Genomic DNA, 21,475 nt, shown 5'->3' with positions numbered 1-21,475 from the left:
TAATTACACTCTTGGTGTCTTGTTTGAACTCTACCACACTAAACCCCACTGACAGTGAACACACCAATCTAGGTACATCTTCATCTTACAGCAAATTAATGCAGTCAAGTGACAAAACAGTGGGTTTTAAAAAATTGTTTTAATGTACACGTAATAATAAACACTTTAACTGTTACCACTTTGTAACAGGCAGAAAATGTGTCTACACAAAATCCTCAAGCCCAGGTGTTTTGTTGGAGTCCTTCTGCCTCAGAGATGTTTCCAGCAGCACCACCTGGAACACAGGAGCAGGGTCAGGTAACCAGCCTTAATCATCATTAATGGGTTTGTTAATCAGTCAGATATCATCAGAAGACCTTTTGCTCACCACCAGTCAATCTGCCGGTAATTCCAGCAAATTTGGGTTAGTTTCATCACATGATATCACAGGGAAAGTAACACATTTGTGGCAGAAGAAGACTTTTATCTCTGTCTACAGTGCAGGAACAGCTGCCCTCAACATTTACTGCCTGCGCTTTAGTCCAAGTATTTTTTTTTTTTTTTTTGCCTAGAACTTAATTCATTATACATCTTGAGCAGAATTTCTGCTCTAAATGTGTAACTAAGTCTCTTTTTGAGACTGCAGCCAAAAGCCACCACGTTCAGCTCAGAGGACAATAAATATTAAACTCACCCAGCAGATTCTCGTACTCTGCTGTGTCAGAGCCCTCCACAGGACTTGGGAAGAGATGTCCCATCAGTGGGTGGACATCAACCACCAGCACGTGGCAGCACAGACCTGCAGGCTCTACCTAAATGCATCAGAAAATACACATCAGGCTTACAATTCTAAGGAGCACAGACCAAGTAAAAAATCCACATCTCAAGCTCCTTATATCCTATAAACTTAATTCTCAATTTGCATTTCACCTGGCACAGAGTTCTTTGTAGTGCACTGAAAGCCATCACTCACCTTCACATCAGGGCCACCTCCCCAGCTGTTCCCAGTCCTGCTGTGTCACATCCAGGTGGGAAGCCTGGCTCTGCAGAGGAAGTGGGACAGAGGGACAAAGTGAGATGTTTTTTTTCCTGGACAGCAAGCTGCCTGCTGGGTTTTACAGGATGGATTTGGAGGTTTAGGCTCCTGTGTATAGCTGCATTTCAGACCAGAACAAGGGTATCGTCAGTTCTCGCATCTGACGGCACTTCCTATTCAGGTTTATCATCATTAACAGCTGTTAATTAACTCCTCTAAGTAATTACTCAAAACACCAGCGTTCATCTCAAACAGTTGTACAATCTCCCCCCATGTATGATGTATTAGCTTTCAACTCACGCATACACAAAATCAGTTTTATTAAGTTTTTATTTAACTTAAGATGTAATTTTTACATATTATTTTTGACTTGTAAAGGCCTGGAACCCCTTTTAACAACTTATCACACCTTAATAAAAAGAAAAGTAAAATTCAACTTACTCTTTACTTCAAGACATCTTTCTGCTGTGGGAGTAAAAGTAAGAAAAGTGTTAGCAGAATACTTTTGAACAAAACCAGACCCTCATGACCAACTCTGCTTGTGCTTCCACCCGTGTTTAAGTTGATATGAATCACTGAAATATTTATAGCAAACAGCTACTAGTAGTCAGTAATCCTCTCTAAATAATTCTTAATGAGAAAATTTAGAACTATGTAAACTCATAGTGCAAGAATAAATTTAGAACTATGTAAACTTAAGTAGTGTACGAAAAAATTTAGAAGTAGGTAAACTAGTGTAAGAAGATACTGCAGATCGCAGGATTACATTTACCAACAGAGCAATTTTCAAACTGAAATCGCATCTACTCCAATGCTGTGGGTGTAATTTTTAATTACACAAGAAGGGTCTAGCATATCGAAAAATAATAAAAAGAAGGGATTTAATTACTGATTTTTATGGCTGCAGCGCCACAGAAATCGACGGGCGGCGCTGGGTGCCGAGCACCCTGCAGAGCAGCGCTGCCGGCACGGCCCTCACGGAGCCGCGGGCAGGGCCGTGACCGCCAGCCTCGGCAGCGATGCCCTCACACACCGCCCCGGCCCGGCCGAGCCCTCCCGACTTACCGGGGAGCGTTCCCGGCCCTGGCGGGGTCCTGGCGGGGTCGCGGTGCCGGTGCCGCCTCCATGGTGGCCTGAGGGACAAGGGCCGTGAGGCGCCACGCGCCCTCCCCCCCCGCCCCTCCAATGGTGCGGCCCGGCCCGCGCGGCCCAGGCAGGCCCGGCGGCCGCTACCACTGCCGAGCGGGGGGAGCTCGCTCAGCGGTACGGGCGCTGCTTTGCTCGGTACGCCAGGCCTGCGCCGCCACGCTGCCCGCCCTGCAGGCCCCGAGCCCGGCCCTGAGCCCGGCACCGCCTGCTCCCACCCAGCCGCTCCAAGCGCACGGCGCGAAAAGGAGCGAATCCTCTGCGCGGCCGCTTATAAAGCCTTGGGCCGTACCACCCCGCGGCGGGGGCGGGCTGTGCCACTGCTCCACAGGGGGTGCGCCGCCGCTCCCATTTCCTCCCGTGTGGGCCGTGAGGGAACGGGGCGGGCGGAGCCGCGGGCACCGCTCAAACCCCAAAAATCACAAAACAACCCCAAAAACCCCCCAGGTTTAGGCACCACCTCAGGGCAGGGACAGGCGAGAGCCTCGGGCAGCTCCCTCGTGTCGGCCCCAAGAACACTGGAGGGGTCGAGCGATTTCAGGCCACTTTCATTTAGAACAGAACAGCTGTTTTTAAATAAAAGTTCCGTTCTTTTCACATTATGTCATGTTGAACTGAAAATAGGGGTGTTTTGGTTTGCTCTTCCCTCTGTTAAGTGCATCAGCCATCGTTTTAAAAACACAAAGTCACCTTTGCTTTAAAATTTCACCCTCGACACCAAGTGTTCAGTCAGCCTGAAGAATTATCAAAAATCCACATTTTCCAAACAGCAAAAACTCCCTAGAAGAAGGATTAGTGTGGTGCTGTAACAAATCACCTAAAATACATATCCCCCAGCACGAGCCAAAGCCAACATTCTCATTTTTTGCAATTTTCAACATAGAACACATTTTAGCGAAATACACAGGTCCTGTCTATCAAACATCAATTTCTGCATCAAATTATTGTAGGTGATGATAGCTGGGAGGTGAGTGAAAAATCACATTAGCTAAGGATTGAACAAAAAGAGAAGGGAACTTGGAATAAAATTCTCTTTGCAATCTCTCAATCAAATAATTTTCAGATGGAAATTAAAACGTTGAGGGAAAAGCATTGACTTAAAATTTAGAGTTCATTTTTAATTACCAAATCCCAGCACTTCTGGTTCAGGCAACTACGGAAGCCCAAAGCTGGAAAGAATTCCTGATACCAGCACTCTCCAGGGTTTCTCTGTACATTGTAAAAAAGCAAAACCAAGGAACACTCAGTTACAAAACCCTCTCTACAAGTCCTTTAAACAATAAACCTCAATTTTTGTGGCACCTAAGCTCCTGTGGGCTCAGTATCACACAAACCTCCCCACCAAAACCATAAAACCACAGTCTTGGCCAGCGTGGGGGAACTTTTAAAGCATATTTCTGACAACCTGGAAGGCAGAAGCAGATTTAAGGGTCACAGACCTGTGTTTGATTTCACACATCTTTCAGATCAGCTAGAGATCCTCTATTCCCATCAGTTTATCCTTTGCCAGGTTTAAATTAGGAATATTGACATAGAAACACCAGCTTTGGTGGATGAGATGGCTGATTCCTTTCAGGAAATAAAAAAGGTCCCAGTGGATTCAAAGCAGTGACACAACACAAAGGTTTACTGGCAAAAAGATACCAGTGAAATAAATTTTATCAGGATCTGGAGAGATGGGAGTGATTCTCTGGGAAAGCTTGGGGAGAGGGTATCAGTGAAAGCACACGTTTAAAATGAGTTATTACAGTGATCAGACATTGCAGGCGTTTCTCTCAACAGTACTTTTATGAGACATTTATATATTCAATAATTAAATATAAAATCAAGGATGAGTGTCACAAAACAAGGAAAGAGTAAGGCTTGAAGCCTGGTCAGCCCCCAGACTGCCCCTTCAGTCACTGTGCCTGTCATTTGACATGTTGCTATCCTCAAACATCATAAAGCATAAGAAAAGTTAATTTTGCAGATTCCTTGCTGAAATCTCAAACCTACTTCAACTTAGTACAAAAACAGGTGGGGGGGGCAAAAAAAAAAAAAAAAAAAAAAAAAGGAAAATTGCTTGTTAAAAAGCAGAAATGGGAAGAGGAGTTCACAGATATTTAGGACTGACCAAGAACCAAGGAACAGGGACAATGCAAACAGATTTCAGATTATTACAATGGTTTTGCTACCTGTTGTTTACCTGAATGTGATGTGCTGCATTATTCCTCACTCAGAATTACTGGCAACATGAAAAAAAAAAATAGCAGATGCACACTGATCAAACCCTTGTCCTACCCAGGGAGGGATGAAAATGTGCAGGTAAAAAAGCTGAGTGGAACAAGTCACCCATGCCCACATCCACATGTACTATACAGGAAAAACATCCAAAATATTGACAGGAGACAGTGATCCTAAAATTTTCCTTTTCTCTTTCACTTCTACATGGATAGAACAGCACAGAGGAAAACACCACTAGAGCTTTCACCGTGGCCAATGGGAAGATTCTCACAAATATAAAAATGCTTTCCAGCTGTTGGATTTCTTCAGGACATAATCCAGGTGGGATGATGGGAACATAATCTCTCCTCGTGGAACAACAGCAAAAAAACAACCCCCAAACCCTCAGGGGTTTTTACACAATTGTCAAACATTCAACCTTGCAGTCCTGAACATCTTAATCCCTGCTACAGCAGAACGTGGCATCACCAAAATAAATGAGCAGGGCTCCTTGGATTCTGGTGGTGCCACTGGAATACCTACATGGAATTTAACTGTAATAAAATGTGTAACTTGGATTTACATTCAGTGTGTTGGAAAGAAGAGAATGTGAAAACCAATCCCTTCATGCTTTATCCTTGCTGGCTGCCCACCCAGGAAGATTTATTGTTATTACTTCAAGAGGAAAGGAAAGGTGCTGGTAAGAGCCAGAAGGGCAAGGCAATGATCTGGATCATGAAATAAATGCCCTGTTCTTTGGATGAAGTATGTAAAACATTTTGTTAAAAGCCTCCATGATGAAAACATTGAGAACAGAAAAGGTCTCCTTAAAAATACAGAGCATTTCTGCCTCATCTTTTAAGTTCAAAGCTGGGGAGAGAAAATGTTTTGCTACAATTCACTACAGATTTGCTGTCATAAACAGAGATGACAATGCCCCACAGAGCACAGGGCCAGCCACAGACTCCAGATAATTGTCTTTGCTTTAAATTTCAAGTGGTTTATGCCTCTCTTGTTGTAGAAAAAGAACAGAGACACTTCTGGAACCTTCACTGCAGAGTCTTTGCCAGTGTCCAGCTTTTGGGCAAAGGGGATCCTGCCAGGCTGCAGTCAGCACCTGGAGGGTCAGGCTGTGAACCCAGTCATGATTCAGAGTCTGAGCCAGAGCTGCTTTCCCGGCTGATCTCGATTTGTAGGGAGGGTAAATGATCCAAGCGACTCTTTTTTTGCCTGGACTGTTCTTTTTCCTTAATGAGAGCACCCCAAACCCTCTGCAGCTCAGAGTCATCTTCCTCTGGAGATGCCACAGAGTTTTCAGCTTTCTCTGGAGTCTTTTCCTGTGTCTTCGGCGCAGACCCCAATCTGGTCCATAAATTACCTAAGCAAATGAAAAACAAACATTTTTTAAAAAGCCAAAAGAGACAAGACTGAGAGGAAAAAGTCAAGAAACCAATTAAACTCACTGCAACTCTTCAAACCCTTCCTATTCCTCCCACTTTAATATTTGGCATGGAACTGATTATGCTTGGTAGAGTAATTGAAATTAAGCTGCAGGAGGCTCAGGGCAGCCATTTGCAGAGGATGTTTAATGCACACCTGATGTGCCCCTGCATTCCTGACATTTGTTTTGGAGCCCACAGTTTGAAAGCAGTCCTTGATCTTCAGCCCACCTCAATAAAAATACTGCTCCCAAAACCCCCCAGCTCCTCCCTACACATACTTAGATTTCAAAGCTCTGAACAAACATTTGTGAATTTTTCCTGAATTTCATTCAACTTCACCCCTTCATGGCTTTCTGCTGGAATTTTTTGGAATTTCTCTTGGACTCCAAAACCAAAAGGAAGTGCAGCAGGACATTTTCTGCACACAACTAACCTGATTTCTTCTCTCTGGTGTCAGAGTAGAGGCCTTTCACATCTTGTTTGGGGACTCCCAGCCTGCTGTGCACATCTGAGATTGGTTCTCGACGAGGAGCACAGGTACTGCTTGGAGCTTTGATTTCTGGAGAGTGTGGCCTTTTTCCCAGTCTCTGCCTTACATCTGCAGATATTTTCAGTGATTAAAACGACAAAAAAAAAAAAAAAAAAAAAAAATCCTGTGGCATTTACTCTGCCAGCTCAGTTTATGCTCATTCACTATCGAAATTAGACAGATTCTGGTTTTTATCTTTTCTTTAGCCTGTTCATATAAGTCTTTCATACTCAGATTTCCTGGAAATTTCTGCAGTACAATTTAGCCAGATTTCATTTCAGTTTTGGCAATAAATTTGACATTTCATGTTTTCAAGTGGTGCTCTGTCCAAAAGATAAAAACCTAAGTTGTCCCATGGCCTGCTGCTTTTCTGGTGTAGCAGCAGAATGTGTAAATATCCATCAGGAGGTAGAATTCCATGAAAACTGGTCTGCCTTCAACAATTATTTTCAGATAACAGATCCCTTGATTTAGAGTTCTACAACCGCTTGGTATTTGGCAGAATAAAATAAAAAGAATACTAGAAATATTGATACCTAACCCTTGATGTGGATTTTGTATTCTGAAGTTTGCCTGGCTTAGCTGGATGCTCCCAATCTTACAGGAGGTCCAAACAAAAATATGAATGCAAAGGGAATTTCAGGATCATGTGTTAACTTGTCAGAGGCCCAAAATGGGCAGGAGGGGTAAAATATACAAACATAATTTTGACTTTTTATTGATACAATAAGGTATTTTTCCCTTATCAGTCAGATAATATTACATATGTCAGAAGCAGCTGAAATTATACATCTTTAAGTCAAATAGGTAAGTTATTTATGCTCAGAAATAAATCCTTACAAATGCAAAACCACCCATCTTCATGTAATACATATTTTTAATGTGTATTTATGTGTATTTTTAAATAAAGTCAGTGTTTCACATTTGATTTTGTGCATGACCTTCCCTGTGTGCTGCTTCTCAGCTGCAGAGAATCTCTGCCTCAAGGAAGGAGCAAATCAAAAGGGACAAAATGGGGGGAAATTGGCACAGGCAAAGAAAATGGATAGAAATCAGCATCACTAAAAAAGCTTTCACTAAAGCATACTTGATTTTTTCCCCAAAGCAATTCCCACCTCAATCTCTAAATGAGGACAAACTTTGTGAATACAGAGTTTATCTGCAGTGGAGCACAGGGGTGAAATAAATATATTTTAGTGACAATTCTGCCCAGAAATGAGTGATAGAATTACCTGATTTGACAGTGCTGTTTGGCTGCCGTGGCCCAGAGTTGTTCTGACGTTTCTCTTCCAACAGGAGCCTCACATCTGCAACTTTCTCCAAGGATCCTTTGCTGCCAATCCTGTTTTTGATGTTGCTGGTGGCTATGCTATCTGCTCGCATGGAATTCCTAAAAAACAAATCATAGACTTGATGTCCCCTAAATAAAATTCAATCTAGTATAGTTAAGTCTTCTTATATGGAAAATGACATCATATAAATAGTAATATCAGAATTTCTCTGCTGAGAAAAAGAAGTAAAAGCAATGCTTAGAAGCTGTTCAAGCCAGAATCCTAAACATAACAATAATTCCATTAATACCTCAGTATCCATTTCATTGCATCTAAAAGTTGTTGACATTATAATGAGTATAACCACCCTACTGAAGGGACACATGTTATTTTATTCATCTACAATACACACAGCTTTGGTTAGTAAGCCCATAATGAACATAAATTCCTTTTTGTCATCAACAATTGAGGGTTATTTTTTTTCTGAGATAAAGAGCAAGGGGCAAAGAGAAAACAGAGGAGTAATTTTTCCCTGTTAATGATGGTTGTTTCCATAAATTTCTCTTGATTTTACTTCAAATTTCATTATTAATAAGCAAGGATAGAGAGATCTGCAGAAAAAGCTGCTTAATTAAAAGCATAGTCTCTGTATTTCTTGTTAGAATATCTACTACAAAATTATATTAAGAACTGAAAAACAGTTTCAAGTTTCAAGCTTCGACAGCTCTGTACTAAAATTGGAAAAACTCATCAGCGCTACTTTTAAGGACTAAGAAACTTTTACCTAATATTTTTCAGTTGTGACTCCACCTCATCTGCATACATGGTCATCTTCATGCTTTTTTTGGGCGAGGGGGTGGAAATCATTTTCAGCTCCAGGTCATAGTCCATCTCATCCGAGTCGGAGGCGCTGGCGCTGGATCTCCTGGCGGCGCTGCGCTCCCGCGCCTGCCTGAAAGCCTGCAGCTCATCCCGGTACTCCACCACCACCCTGTCATCCTCATCCATATCCTGATCCTCCTCCTCCTCCTCTTCCTCCTCGATGGGCTCTTCGGGAACATTTACCAAGCCTGCAGCAAAACAAACTCCTTCTGATCAAGTGAATTTTAGAATGTACTTGACAAGCAAACCTGAAGGAAAATCACCTCACTGTAATTAATGATCTCCTAAGGTGAGTCTGAAGTTCCTTTAATTCTCTCTTCTTAAAGAGAGAGAATATTTTGCAGAATATTTTAACTGGAATCAATAAATGGCACAAAACTGTCACAGGACAAAATGTCCCTGGTGTTCACACCCTCAGAGGCCTGGCCAAGCACAAAGCTGGACACAGTAATTGAAGTACAACTGCCTCTTGTAGAAGGTGCAGTTCTTCCTTCTTGAGCTAAGCACAACTCCCAGGATCTTACAGGGTTTAATGTACCAGCTGCTGGCTCTGCAAAAAACCTTTCAAGTCCTGCAAGCAGCAATGCCAAAAAGAACACAGGTATCATCATTATGAATTCATCACAGACACTGATTTAAATAGAAACAATTTCAATTTAGTCATCACCAGCACTCAGACATCTCTTCAGACAGCACTACACGACCAACATGGAAAATCTTCCATGAGTTTTGTCACACCCTTGGCTGTATTTTTAACAGGCCAATCACACTGCACTTGTCTCATGTCAGATTTTTATACCCATTGTTTTTCTACCTTAGGCAGCAGATTAAGATATTCCAGCCTAATTAATAGAATTTTCTCATCTCTACTGTTCTACATTTAGAGATTGGGAGAATTGACTTAGCAAGTATGACAAATTGCCAAGAAGGCTGAAGAAGTCATTCATCCCTTCTTTTAGCCTTTGATGCCATAGTCCCCGTGCCCTAAATTTTATAAAAGAAAAATGTCACATAAAAAGCAGCAGCTATTTTGGGAAGCAATGAGCAGAATGAGGCTTCTGCCCCTGGAATTTCCTGTAAACTCTTCAAATGGGATTCAGATTTATTTTTTTAAGAAGACTTCTACACATCCCATGGGATTGGTGATACACTGCTCCAGATCCTGCCCAGCCCTCCATGTCCCAGTGTCCCCCCAGGGCTGTCCCAGTGCCACCAGTACCTGAGTGCCGATGTTTATAGGGAGGAGTCAAGCCCACATCGTCCCCAATCAGCGTCCTCTTCTTGATCACATCCCGGTGGATCCGACGGGAATGGTACCTCCTCTTCCTGAAAACCAGAGACAGGGTGACATTCCTGTCACAGGAATTATGGCTCATTCATGGCCCCTAAATCCTGGATGAGGGATGTGCAATTATCATCTCCAGCAGCAGACACGTGTTTATGTCAGAGCTGGTCTGAACATAAACTTTATTTTCATGAGAAAATTCTCTCATTATTCACACTCACATTGCAAAAACATTATTTACACTGAAGCATCTACATAAACTAAATAGAAAATCCACAACTTAAAACAGTTTTAGATTAGCTTGTCCAATTACCTGCAGTGTTCCAATTCCTCTGTCCAACACTCACCAAGAATTGCTAAGAATTCCTTTCATGCCTCCATAATTTGGATTGCCATATTTCATGTAATACTGGCTTCTCCTTGCAGCTCCCAGCTCCTTTTTGTCATCTGCAAAAAGCATAAGTTATAAGAATTTTTCCCTCTTAGAATATAACTTACAGCACAGCATAAAAATAAATAATCATCCAAAGACAGAATGTGAGACTGAGTGTGCCTTAAAATCAGAATTACTTCGCCCTCCTCCATGAAGGATTCAATTTTGCTTACACCTCTGGAATTTCTCCTACCACCACAGCTTTATTTGTGTCTAGAAACTTAATTCCAGGGAGACTGGGTTTCTACAGATCAGCTTAACAGGGCATTACATCCCCCTGTCACTGCTGGAGTTTCCACTCACCTTCCTCATCACCTTTCTTTTCTTAATGGATGTACCACTTCCTGCATGGTCCAGAATTTATATGGATTTTCATTTCATTCATAAATAAAATTAATATTTGACAAAATTTTTTACTAATCCCTCATTGGCATCTCAAGTTGTATCCATAATTATAAAACGTGGAATTTATTTCTGGAAAAAGGCATCGTTCCTATTCCATGGAATTGGGAAGAATGCCCTGAGGTACAATAATTTTCATACAACTTGAACTGGATATAATTCACACAAGAAATGTAGATTTATGGCAAAATCCTAACAATTAGCAAAAAAAAAAAAAAAAATCACACTTTTAAATAAGAAGTAGGCACTTTGAGTCATGAATTAGCAACAAATAAAACTAGAACAAGCAGTGAATTGAGGGTGCTTGTTAAGGTGGTCATTTACCTTTAGTAGCAAATCTCATGAATAGCTTGTTTCCTTTAGCCAGTTTATTGGCAGGGCGAAGGTCATTACGCAGGAGAGAATCCTCTTCTACTTGGGAGAGGGCATCCAACTTTGGGGGCAAAAAAGGTATTTTGGACTCAAAAACCAAATGACTGTTGAACAAAAATTGGTTGCTTACAGAGAAGCAATCAAGTGATTATGAAGAAAGTCACTTTTCAAATGATGTTCAAATGAACTCTGCTTTATTTTCTTGACAAGCTGATATTAATTTTTAATGTAAATTGTCCTGAAAATTTAAAATAGATACTTATCTTGCTCCATAATATTAACTCAGGTTATTAAATCCAGTAATTGTCAAATGACTCTATATTACTGACTGAAATGCAGAAAACAAATAGAAAAACTTGGGCACTGAAAAAAATTAATTTTTCTTCTTGTTTCATATCTACATGATATTATTAACAGGTTCTCATGCCCTTGCACAATGATTAAAACCCCTTCTTTTTCATTTATAGCTGCTTTATAGAAATTCCAATTCAGATTTCCACGATGTAGGAGTGTTCACTGAGCCAATCCTAAAGGAAATCCTAATTACACCTATTATACACTGAGGCAGTGAGGATTAAATTGCTGCCAGGACATCACTGTGTGTGCTGATTCCCACAGATCCATGGGCAGCCTAAATCCCATTGGGCTCTAAGCACTTTCCCTGCTGAAAGGTCACTGCCTTCCATTATTGTTCTTTCATTGCCTCCTCTCAGCAGAAAAGAGAAGCCAGGTTCACTCTTAAACTCTCCAAAATCTATTTTCACAAAGCACTTTACATTGGGATTACCACCACCTGCACTCTCTCTCACTCCCCACCTCATTTATTTTGATAATTAAATTGTGAATTGCAAATAGAAACCTAAAATGCTGTGAAACTTCACACCAGCCAGAGCAGAACTTCCACAGCAGAGTTTCCACTTCCCCTCTGTACTGACCTCAACATCACTGGGATTGTCATCCTCAACCTCTCCTTCTTCTGTCTCATCATCAGAGCTTTCCTCCTGTTTCTCTAAGGAAAATAATTGGGGAAAGAAAAAACAAAACAAAACCAAGCTCCATTTTAGTGTGTCAGCTTCATTTGATTTATGATTACCTACATTGTCTGAAATCAGCCTGAAGGTGTTTTCCTTCCTCCTGAGCAGCCTAGGGAATAATCAAAGCAGTGAATGCCTATGGAAAAGTGGAGCACAGTGAAATTCAGAGCTCTGTGCCTGCAGCAGCACATGTGCATCATTAATTTAATTCTTTGAAAGCAAATGCAACTGCACTGCCTGTCAGGATTTAGTGTGTTCAAATTCAGAGATCAGCAACACCAAGGCACTAAAGGCACATAAAAGCCTTTCCCTCCATCTCCTTTTCAAATGCCTGCAAATATCCAATACTAACAGTGTAAAACAGGTTATTAATCAAAAGCTTAGAGAGAGAGAATAGTAAAAAGGAAAAAATCCAACCACAGTGACTTAATTTTGCTGTGAAATAACTAAACAATAAGTGCATGCTTCCAGAACTGCTAAAATTGTGAGCTGCTTTGATTTCTCAGTTCTTTTTAGCTCAGTGTAAGACAATTAATTCTGTCTTTTTTTTTCCAAAGCCCCCAAGAAATAAAATATTGTAAAAAAGTAATGACTGTGGACAGCTAAGAAGTGTGATGTGCCAACATCATTTGCAAAGATCTCAAAGTACTTCACAGACCTAAGATTGAGAAATTCTCTCTTTTATATTTCGGAGTTCCTTATCTTAAATCTCATCCAACAATAGATTTAAAAATTTAAAATAGAGAGTGGCAGCTGTTCAAAAGATCCTGAAAATATTCCTGAGTGAAAACAAAGCATGATTAACCAAACTGAAACCAAGGAGAGAATTTAAGTAAACAAATTACTCAAATTCAAACCAGAATAATTAAGTTCCATCAGGGAGAGTACTCAGGCATTTTTCTGCCTCACAAATTAGAAGTTTCTCATAGCACAGACCAATCTCTTGCTTCCCTAAATGCTACAACAGCCCTGAAATTCCCATCTAGAAAAAGGAATGTAACCAAGCCAGATGACTCCAGGGTATCTGTATGGATCTCACACCTTAAGATGTAATTGAACAGTCTGTACTTTCTCTAATATCTCACTTTTCCAGAGGAACAGGAGTAATTCAGATTACAGTTCTTATTTTCAGATGGGGTGCAATGATAATAATAATATGCAATTCATAGCAAGCAGGATTAAATAGGTATGTTTATGCTCCATTTAAGCAATGTCCCTAATCTCCAAAAATTTCCTAACAAGTCTCACTTGAAGCTTTATCAACATTAGGCCAAAATTAAAGTCATGTGGATGGTTGAGGAGCCACTGCTTTGTGGAGAAAAGGAGCAGGAAAAGGGGGTGAATTAGAAGAATCCATAAGTTTAACAAAGCCTGAAACACCAAATTTCCCAGAAAGGCTTTTGGAAGAACTGCAGATACCTAACAGAGAGATTGGCTACAGCATTTTTAAGCAAAACCTATGGAAAAGTTAATAAATATATCATTTTTTTGCTCTGTATCGTGATAGAGCACCTCCAACCACAGCACTCACAGCAGCCTAAGAGCAAAACTGTCCTCAGGTAGCAAAATTCTGATTTTAAACTTCCCCACATAAAAGGAAAATAAATTTACAACCAAGGCAGTCAGGTACCAGAGTGATCACGACACTAACACGTACTTTTGCTGCTCTGCTCTTTTATAACCAACCTTTTAATAACTTCTTTCTTAAAAGGATAACAGCCAAATTTAGAGCTGATACACACCCTGGTGAAGTGATGCACTGTCACGCTGCTGCGAGGGACACACTTGAAGGATGGTGGTGCATCAAAAAGGGAGTTCGAGGTAGCATTTCAAAAATAGACCATTTTGTCACACCTGTTTTTTGCCCACTTTGCCTGCTTTTGCAGGCACAGCACACAGAGCTATTTCTGTGCACATGGCCCACTATAAATACCAGCTCCAGTATCAGCCTCATCTAACACGTTTAGTATCGACTGAATGACTGCTTTTGGTCTGGCTCCAACCCACCTTTTAAGAAGCAGCTTCTTCAAAAGGTTTCCAAGATGAAAGCCTTTTTTAAAGTGGCAGAATACATTTACCTGCAACTATATGATAGAAGCTCCTTCAGTAATTTAGGTTATGCAATACCCCAGCAGAAGTTTAAGGTTTCATTGATTTAATGAGATGATGGCTGTATTTGCATATCTCAATCTACCTTTCTTGGTTTTTTCAGCTGTCTTCTCCTTATTGTTTTCTCTGCTCTTTGTTTTCTCCTGATCAGGCAGGGAACTCATATTTATTAGAGCCCGTGTTGCTGTCACTTCATCAAGCCAGACCACATTACCTGGGACAAACAGAAACACAAAACCCAAATGTAGTTGGTGTCATCAAGCAGTCACATCTCCCCTGCCTTGCTGGAAGGAAATCAATGACAAAAATTCAGAAATGACAGAAAAAGCCATCAGATCTCTTGCAGGGAAGGTCATATTCTTTAACACACCAGGTAAGCCGAAGGACACATAGTTTTCAGCTTATTACAGAACACAAGAGCTGATCAAACCCCCAAAATCACTGAAATACACTGAAATACTTAGATTTGAGAGGCTTCCTGAAAACAGCAAATCAGGGCACTGGACTGGGGTCAGTGGATCCATGCGTTCCCACACAAATGTGATTAAGGGTGCAGCAGGGGGCAGGAATGAAGCCTGGATCTTTTTCCCCTTTGGCAACTTAACAGAACCTTGGACTTTACTGCAGAATTCTGTTAATCTTTTCCAAAAAGCAGGAAAATAGGGGCAAACAAGAGACTGCTCCAGCACTTTGCACAGATTATAGAGTACAGAGGTTCACAACATCATTCAGGATGAGCCTTAAGCATTAGCAGATGGTACTAAAATATAACTTGTTAGGCCAATTAAAAGCATTTCATAGATGTTGAAATTGAAAGAGCTAAAACTGCTTAGAAACAGGATTTGAACAAAAGCTTTCTGCACTTGGTAAAAATACAGCAACAAATGTCTCTGTTCTGCTGTTAACAGATATTAAAAAGACTGTACAGTGACCCAAAATAAAGAGAATTTCTCTTAAATTACTCAGACAAGAATTACAAGGTGAAGAACACCCAGGTATTAACTTCATTGATTGGTTAATAAATCTACATTTTTTGTCAGTCTGCCTCATCTTCCCACCTCCAAATTTCCAAAACCTTCATCATTTCATGTTCATCAATTTGAAACACATAACACTAAATCCACCTTTGCACACCTTAAGATGTAATTCAGTTGAGAACATTGAAGTTTTTGCCACAATGCAAATCCATGCTGAAAAGAAAAAGCTTTTTCTTGATATTTTCACCAAGTGTAGCTGACATGGTAACTCAGACACAGCATAAAAATTCACCATTAAAAAAGATGTGTAATAACCACGGAAGGGTATTGTTACAAGCCTGAAGCCTTAATTTTCACATGAATTTACTCATGTAGCATTTAAGAAAACAGACAATCTTAGAAATGAAGAGTTAAGCTGTGCATTTTCAAGCCCATGCATCAGCACAGGTCCATCCAGCAGCTCTGTAATGTAATTATCCACCCAGGGCTCATTGGGTTTCACATTTTCTATCAGCTTGTGCCAGTACTTTAAGCTGTCATATACCGTGACTTCAAGGTCACCATCTATTTTGCCTTGCACTGGAGAAGAATTTCTTCAGGGCCACTCCAGAGAATGAAGGTATTGATTCTCAGATTTTAGCCATGCTTGTCAGTAAGTTTCCAGCTGTTTGGAAAACCTGCACTGGCTCCTATTTCTTTTTCTATTCTTTCAGGCACAAGGTTTGCAGCCATATGACCATCTCAGAGTATTCCAGTTCCATTTTCTGTAGCAAAAATCTCTTCTAGAGGCTTCAGTGGCAGTGAGGAAAGCTCAACTTGCCACCACCTTTGATCTTGCTGATCTCAACCCCCAAAACAGCCCTCACCATGTGTACCCACATTCCTTTTCCAATCTATGGAAATCACACCCAGCTGCCACCTCCTTCCACCCACCCATTTCTCCTGGAGCATGCACTACACAAATATGGCAACAAATCTCCTCCTCCTCCACCCAAAACCATCCCAACCTGCCCAACTGCACAGTTCAATCACCCTCTCTCAGATATATTATTTATGTCAAGATGGAGGCAGCACATAATTTTAGACATTTTTCTTTTTCCCCTTAGAGATACAGCTGTGACCAGGTTTAAATAAAAGAGTAAGAATTACAAATACTCTGTTTACTTACATGAGGTGTCATCCAGCCACTCGATATGAGCAGGAGGATATTCTTTGAAATAGGCAAAGATGTCCTGGGTGCTCATCTCATCCACTCCACAAATGTAAATGGTGTCCAGTCTTACTTTAGGAATTGCTATAAAGAAGAAAAGACACAAAACTGGTACTTATTCTAAGCTTTCCGATTATTAGCGTATGAGTTTATAAAGCAAATACTTTAAATAACCTAAAGAAGAACTAATTGAAGAGAAGCATGGCATAGACCATAACTTGGTTTATTCTTCCACAATGCAAAACTTTCAATAAGTTAAGAACTAAAAGGGTTACAAGCACTGGTAGATACAGAGATTGCACAGCAACCAAACAGCTTGAAAAACATTTTATTTCCTCTTTGATCACTGCCAAAGTGCTATCATTAAGTACTAAAGAGCCAGAACAAAATAAGGCCCTGCACAAAGCACTTCCACTTTTATCACCTGATGGGGAGCTGTTCCAGGCCACAGCTTAGCAGGTCCAAGCTGCCAGCTGGAAAAAAAGCCTTGAGAACTAACTGGGTGCCAAAAGCACCAATCTGTTGTGCACACATCTCCTGGCTTCTGTTCCAGCTTGCCATCAGTGCAGCTTCACTGTGTGTACAGCACAGAGTCTGATCTCCTTGTGCACAGGACACAGAGTCCTCCACGTGTACCCACACAGTGCTCCAGGGTTTTTACAGAGCATTTAAAGATTCTTAAAGCAGCACTGATCCAGAAGGTGAATCCTGGGAATTGAGCAATAGTAAATAAGACACACAAAAATGTCATCTTTGTGCTGGGGCTGGTAAAACAAGGAGTGAAATTGAAAGTGTCAAACAGGTTAAAAAACAACGATGTGCAAACGAGAAGGTGGAAAAACCTCAAAGTGATTCCTTTCAGCAGTAATCTGGCAAAACCTCTGGGAATGTAGGAAATATTGCAGGATAAATCAAGTCAAGACACTGTGAGGGGGTGACTAAAGGGATCTTTGCTCCTGACTGCTGGATGAACTTGTACCTTTCTTCATCATGTCCCGGTCCAGGGCCACGTTCCTCTGGGCCAGATTCACCTCAGCCCGAAAATGGAAGCGTTTGGCTCTTTGCTCCTTCTTCTCAATTGCTTCCTGCAAAATGCAAAGCAGTGCACTCAAACAAGGTCAATAAACTGCACTGAGGACACTTAAAATCTACCAGACAGCCAACAATTTATATTAACAATTCTGTTAATTCTGGAGAGACCTGTAGGTTTCAGAATGTAGAAGTAATTCACAAAAATATTTCTGTGTCACACAACAGTTTTTGTGTAGGTCCAGCAATGGGAATCAGGATGCATGGGAAACAAGGTGGCTTGAAAAACACAGACTCCATTATGGAACAGGAACATTATCTAGTCCTTGCTAACAAATATTAAATAAAACCCCTCTTCTAAAAGAAGCCTTTCTACCACAGGCAAAATTCATCTTTGAAGATTATATGATTTTTTCCCCTTGTTTTTTTAATATATACTAAAGTGTGAATTTGGTTCTCTGAGCATGAATTTAACACCAGAGAACTTTTTAGACTGGCAACTCAGGCTCCTCTTATGTAGCTCACAAATAACAGCCTGCCTGGAACTTGTGCAATTTTGGGAACTGGGAGCTGAGAAGCTCCTTGTTCTCCAAATTTTATTAGGAAGCACTATAGGTTTCTGTATCTTTGGAATATGCAGTGATTCATGCAGCTGAATGACCTCAACACCAGGCTAAGCCTTCGTCCATGTTGGGAAAGAAAGAAATGAAATGGTTCCATCTCTCCAGTGGCAAAAATGACAAAATGTTGAAGAGCCATAGCACAAAAATTACCTTGGAGGTCACATCTATGCCAGTGATGAAACTTCCAGCTTTGTTTTCATATCTCCTACTGGTGTCCTGAAACAGAGCAAAATGGTGATGAAATCTCAATGAGCACTGAAAGCAACACACTTGTTACACGGAAAAATCCACCTGAGCATTCCTACAAGAAACAGAATCTCTTTTCCTTGATCCAAGCTACATCCCTGGACAGAGAGGCACCCTCACGTCAGTGAAAGTAAAAGCACATGAACTGAACCAAACTTCCCTCACTGTAAGGATTCTTTCCTTTGACAGAATTTAGTTTCTATGTCAGCTGCTGCCAAGCTTTTACTCTCTCAGTAATACAGAAAAAGTCATCAAACATCTTTCCTGAGTAAGACTTCCACAATTTTGGGTTTGGGTATAATTTCCTTGTAACACATGAGCAGATTTAACAGTGATACCTGATTATTGAAATGTCAGTTTGCAGTTTTTAATCTCATAAAGTGAGAACAACAAGCCACATCCACAATGAAACAAGTAGCATTTTATTCCTATCATTATTTCAACCCCAAGTTCCAAATCGCGAGGTGAAATACTTCAGTTTTGAAACTGAGAGGGGGTAAAAATGGAGAATGAGAGGGGGAAAAATTACAAGTTTCCTCTCTGTCAGTCAGGACTGGTGAATTTAGAGAGGGACTAAACCCCACAGCCCCTGGACCAATGACCCAATTCTGTGCCCTCCATTGTTTGCATTTGTAAAATGGCACCTCTTCATTCTGACATTCTCAACTGTCAGAAGTTTAGAGCTGGAAGAACACCTCCTGCTTTCTTTAGGAGCAAAAGAGTTCTTTACACTTGTGCTGCAATAATTACTTTGGCTAAAGGACCATTTCTAGAAGTAGGTTAGTCTCAGTTTAGAAAGACCGAAGAACACACACAATCCAACCGCTTTTCTTAGTAACAGCACCGAAAGTTGCACTAATGCTGCCAAATGGCCAGAGTTACTAGGAAAGGAAAAGCAAAGTAAACATGATTTTAAACGTTGAAACCCCACAGTGTCTGAGGTTGACTCACGGAGCACAAGGAAGTACAGCACGATGCTGTCTTTCAGGCCACATGTTGTGTAAAAGCACAAGCACGTTGGTAGACAAGCTAATTAAAGATTAGCTTCCAAAACAATTTTCACCCAAGTTTTGAGAGCAAAAGATTACTTAGGATTTTAAAACTCTGACCCATTTCTAGTTGTTAAACCTAATCCTACTAAAACTTGTAGAGAAACAATCAACGAGTGAAAAAGGGCAGAAAAACATCGTGAAGGAAACGCGCTCATCAGAGCCCACCCTCCCAGCTCTGCTATCCGCCGTCAGCCCCTGTTCCCTGCTCCAGGTATTCCTGAGATCCCGGCATCAAACATTCCCTGTACCCCCTCCACCCACAGCTTCCTCCACACCCCAACACTGCACCCCAAATCCTCTTCTCCACCGCTTCCTTTATTCCGCCCGTCCCCAGGCACATCCCGCCCGCTTCCTCAGGACTCGCCCCCGAGCCCCCTCCTATTCCCTGCTATTCCCAAGAATCCCCCCAAAAGCCCGCACAGAGCGCTCAGGCACCCCGGATCCAGCCGCCGGAGCCAGCCCCTCCTCGCCCACACCCCTCGGGCCTCACCGGGATGAGCTCCCGCAGCGAGCGCCTCACAGGGATGGTCTCCAGCTCTCCCTCCTCCACCTCCATGGGCTCGGGCTCGGCGCCGCGCGGCTCCGCCGTGGCGCTGCTCGCCTCCGCCTTCACCGAGATCCGCAGGCCCCGCACGGCCGCCATGGCTCCGCCAGGCCCGCCCAGCGCGGCCAGCGAGACGAGCGCGGGGCGGCACGGAGCGGCGGGGCGGCTCCGAGCGCGGAGAGCGGCCGGGAGCGCCGGGCGGGCGGAGCGCCGCGATCCGAGCGCCGCCCGCAGCGCGGCGGGGCCGGCCTCCCCCGAGAGCGAGCGGGCCCTGAGAGCCAGCGGGACCCCCGGGTGCACCCCGAGCCCGGTGCGCCCCGAATGCAACGCGCCCCGAGCCCGGTGCGCCCCGAATGCAGCGCACCCCGAGACCCGGTGCACCCCGAATCCAGCGCACCCCGAGCCCGGTGCGCCCCGAATCTAACGCACCCCGAGACCCGGTGCACCCCGAATCCAACGCGCCCCGAGCCCGGTGCGCCCCGAATCCAACGCATCCCGAGACTCAGCTCACCCCGAATCCAACGCATCCCGAGCCCGGTGCGCCCCGAATCCAACGCGCCCCCGAGACCCGGTGCACCCCGAATCCAACGCATCCCGAGCCCGGTGCACCCCGAATCCAACGCGCCCCCAAGACCCGGCGCACCCCGAGCCCGGTGCACCCCGAATCCAACGCGCCCCCAAGACCCAGCGCACCCCGAGCCCGCTGCGCCCCCTAAGCCCAACGCACCCGGAGCCCAGCGCGACGCGAATCCAACGCACCCCGAGACTCAGCGCACCCCGAGACTCAGCGCACCCTGAGACTCAGCGCACCCCGAGACTCAGTGCACCCCGAGTCCAGCGCACCCCGAGACTCAGCGCACCCCGAGACTCAGCGCACCCTGAGACTCAGCGCACCCCGAGTCCAACGCACCCCGACACTCAGCGCACCCCGCATCCAGCGCACCCCGAATCCAGCGCACCCCAGAGACCCAGCCCACCCCGAATCCAAGCGCACCCCGAGACGCAGCGCACCCCCAATCCAAGCACAGCGCGAATCCAGCGCACCGCAAGCCCGGCACGTCCCGGGCCGGACGGAGCCGGTTCAGGGCCCAGGGGCTCAGGGTGGAGAACGGCCACACAGACCGGGCAGAGAGCGCGGCTGCAGCGGGCGAGAGGGCGGCCCCGCCGTGTCCCCGCGTACCCCCGGCCCTGGAGAAAGGCACACGGAGAGCGGACACAGAACTTACATCCTTCCCCTAAAAATGTGTTTTTTAACTATCTGAACTCTAATGTTCAATTTTCCCGTCCATACTAGAGGAATGTTACACCTCTGATAAAAGCAAACTAATTCTCCCTCACAGTTCTCTGCAGTGTTGCATCCCGTTGTTCTGAGGCTCAGTTATTCTCTTTGTCCCCTCATCCCAAGGTGTTCAGCTTGTTCCAGGAGAGCAGCCTTGCCTCTTCTTGGCCTAAATAAACCACATGCTTTCACCAGTCCCCATGAGACATTCATTCCCCCACTGACACTAATCAGCTCCATTCCCTCACACACAGCAGACCAGAACCCTGGTCTAGCTGAAGAGTTGCTCCTGCCTTGGCATCATTATTTCACACCACAGCTGCCGGGCTACACAGCCACATCCCACTGTCATTGTGTGTTATCATCACACCACTAAGAATTCCTGTTACTTCT

The 21,475-nt window shown here is 43.3% G+C and overlaps 1 protein-coding gene and 2 non-coding genes across 6 annotated transcripts; all 3 read right to left on the bottom strand.

The window, feature by feature from the left end:
• Positions 1–120: 120 nt before the first annotated feature.
• Positions 121–19,917, bottom strand: NCBP3 (nuclear cap binding subunit 3). Of its 4 annotated transcripts, none has more exons than XM_085557412.1 (17): positions 19,750–19,917; positions 18,112–18,177; positions 17,289–17,394; positions 16,268–16,393; positions 14,208–14,336; positions 11,915–11,988; positions 10,932–11,040; positions 10,120–10,219; positions 9,707–9,813; positions 8,390–8,675; positions 7,567–7,724; positions 6,239–6,403; positions 2,081–5,741; positions 1,457–1,480; positions 953–1,022; positions 674–791; positions 121–274 (listed from the first exon to the last, which is right to left on the bottom strand). In XM_085557412.1, exons 1-13 carry the CDS (start codon positions 19,900–19,902, stop codon positions 5,506–5,508), a joined length of 1,815 nt encoding a protein of 604 aa, XP_085413538.1. In that variant the 5' UTR covers positions 19,903–19,917; the 3' UTR covers positions 121–274; positions 674–791; positions 953–1,022; positions 1,457–1,480; positions 2,081–5,505. The 4 variants fall into 4 exon arrangements, with proteins under 4 accessions (XP_085413538.1, XP_085413540.1, XP_085413539.1 ...); XM_085557414.1 differs by having other exon boundaries at positions 953–1,133; positions 2,380–5,741; XM_085557413.1 differs by having other exon boundaries at positions 2,380–5,741.
• LOC116184321 (small nucleolar RNA SNORD65) lies at positions 346–419 on the bottom strand. The gene has a single exon (XR_004149082.1). It is a non-coding gene; the product is annotated as a small nucleolar RNA SNORD65 (small nucleolar RNA).
• On the bottom strand, positions 1,139–1,212 carry LOC116184327 (small nucleolar RNA SNORD49). Its single transcript, XR_004149089.1, has one exon. It is a non-coding gene; the product is annotated as a small nucleolar RNA SNORD49 (small nucleolar RNA).
• Positions 19,918–21,475: the final 1,558 nt, after the last annotated feature.

The sequence above is a fragment of the Lonchura striata genome, chromosome 19 (genome assembly GCF_050655825.1).
Source record: "Lonchura striata isolate lonStrDom1 chromosome 19, ASM5065582v1, whole genome shotgun sequence".
Classification (NCBI taxonomy): domain Eukaryota; kingdom Metazoa; phylum Chordata; class Aves; order Passeriformes; family Estrildidae; genus Lonchura; species Lonchura striata.
Note: the sequence above shows the minus strand (reverse complement) of the source record. Positions and strands in the feature narration are given on the sequence as shown.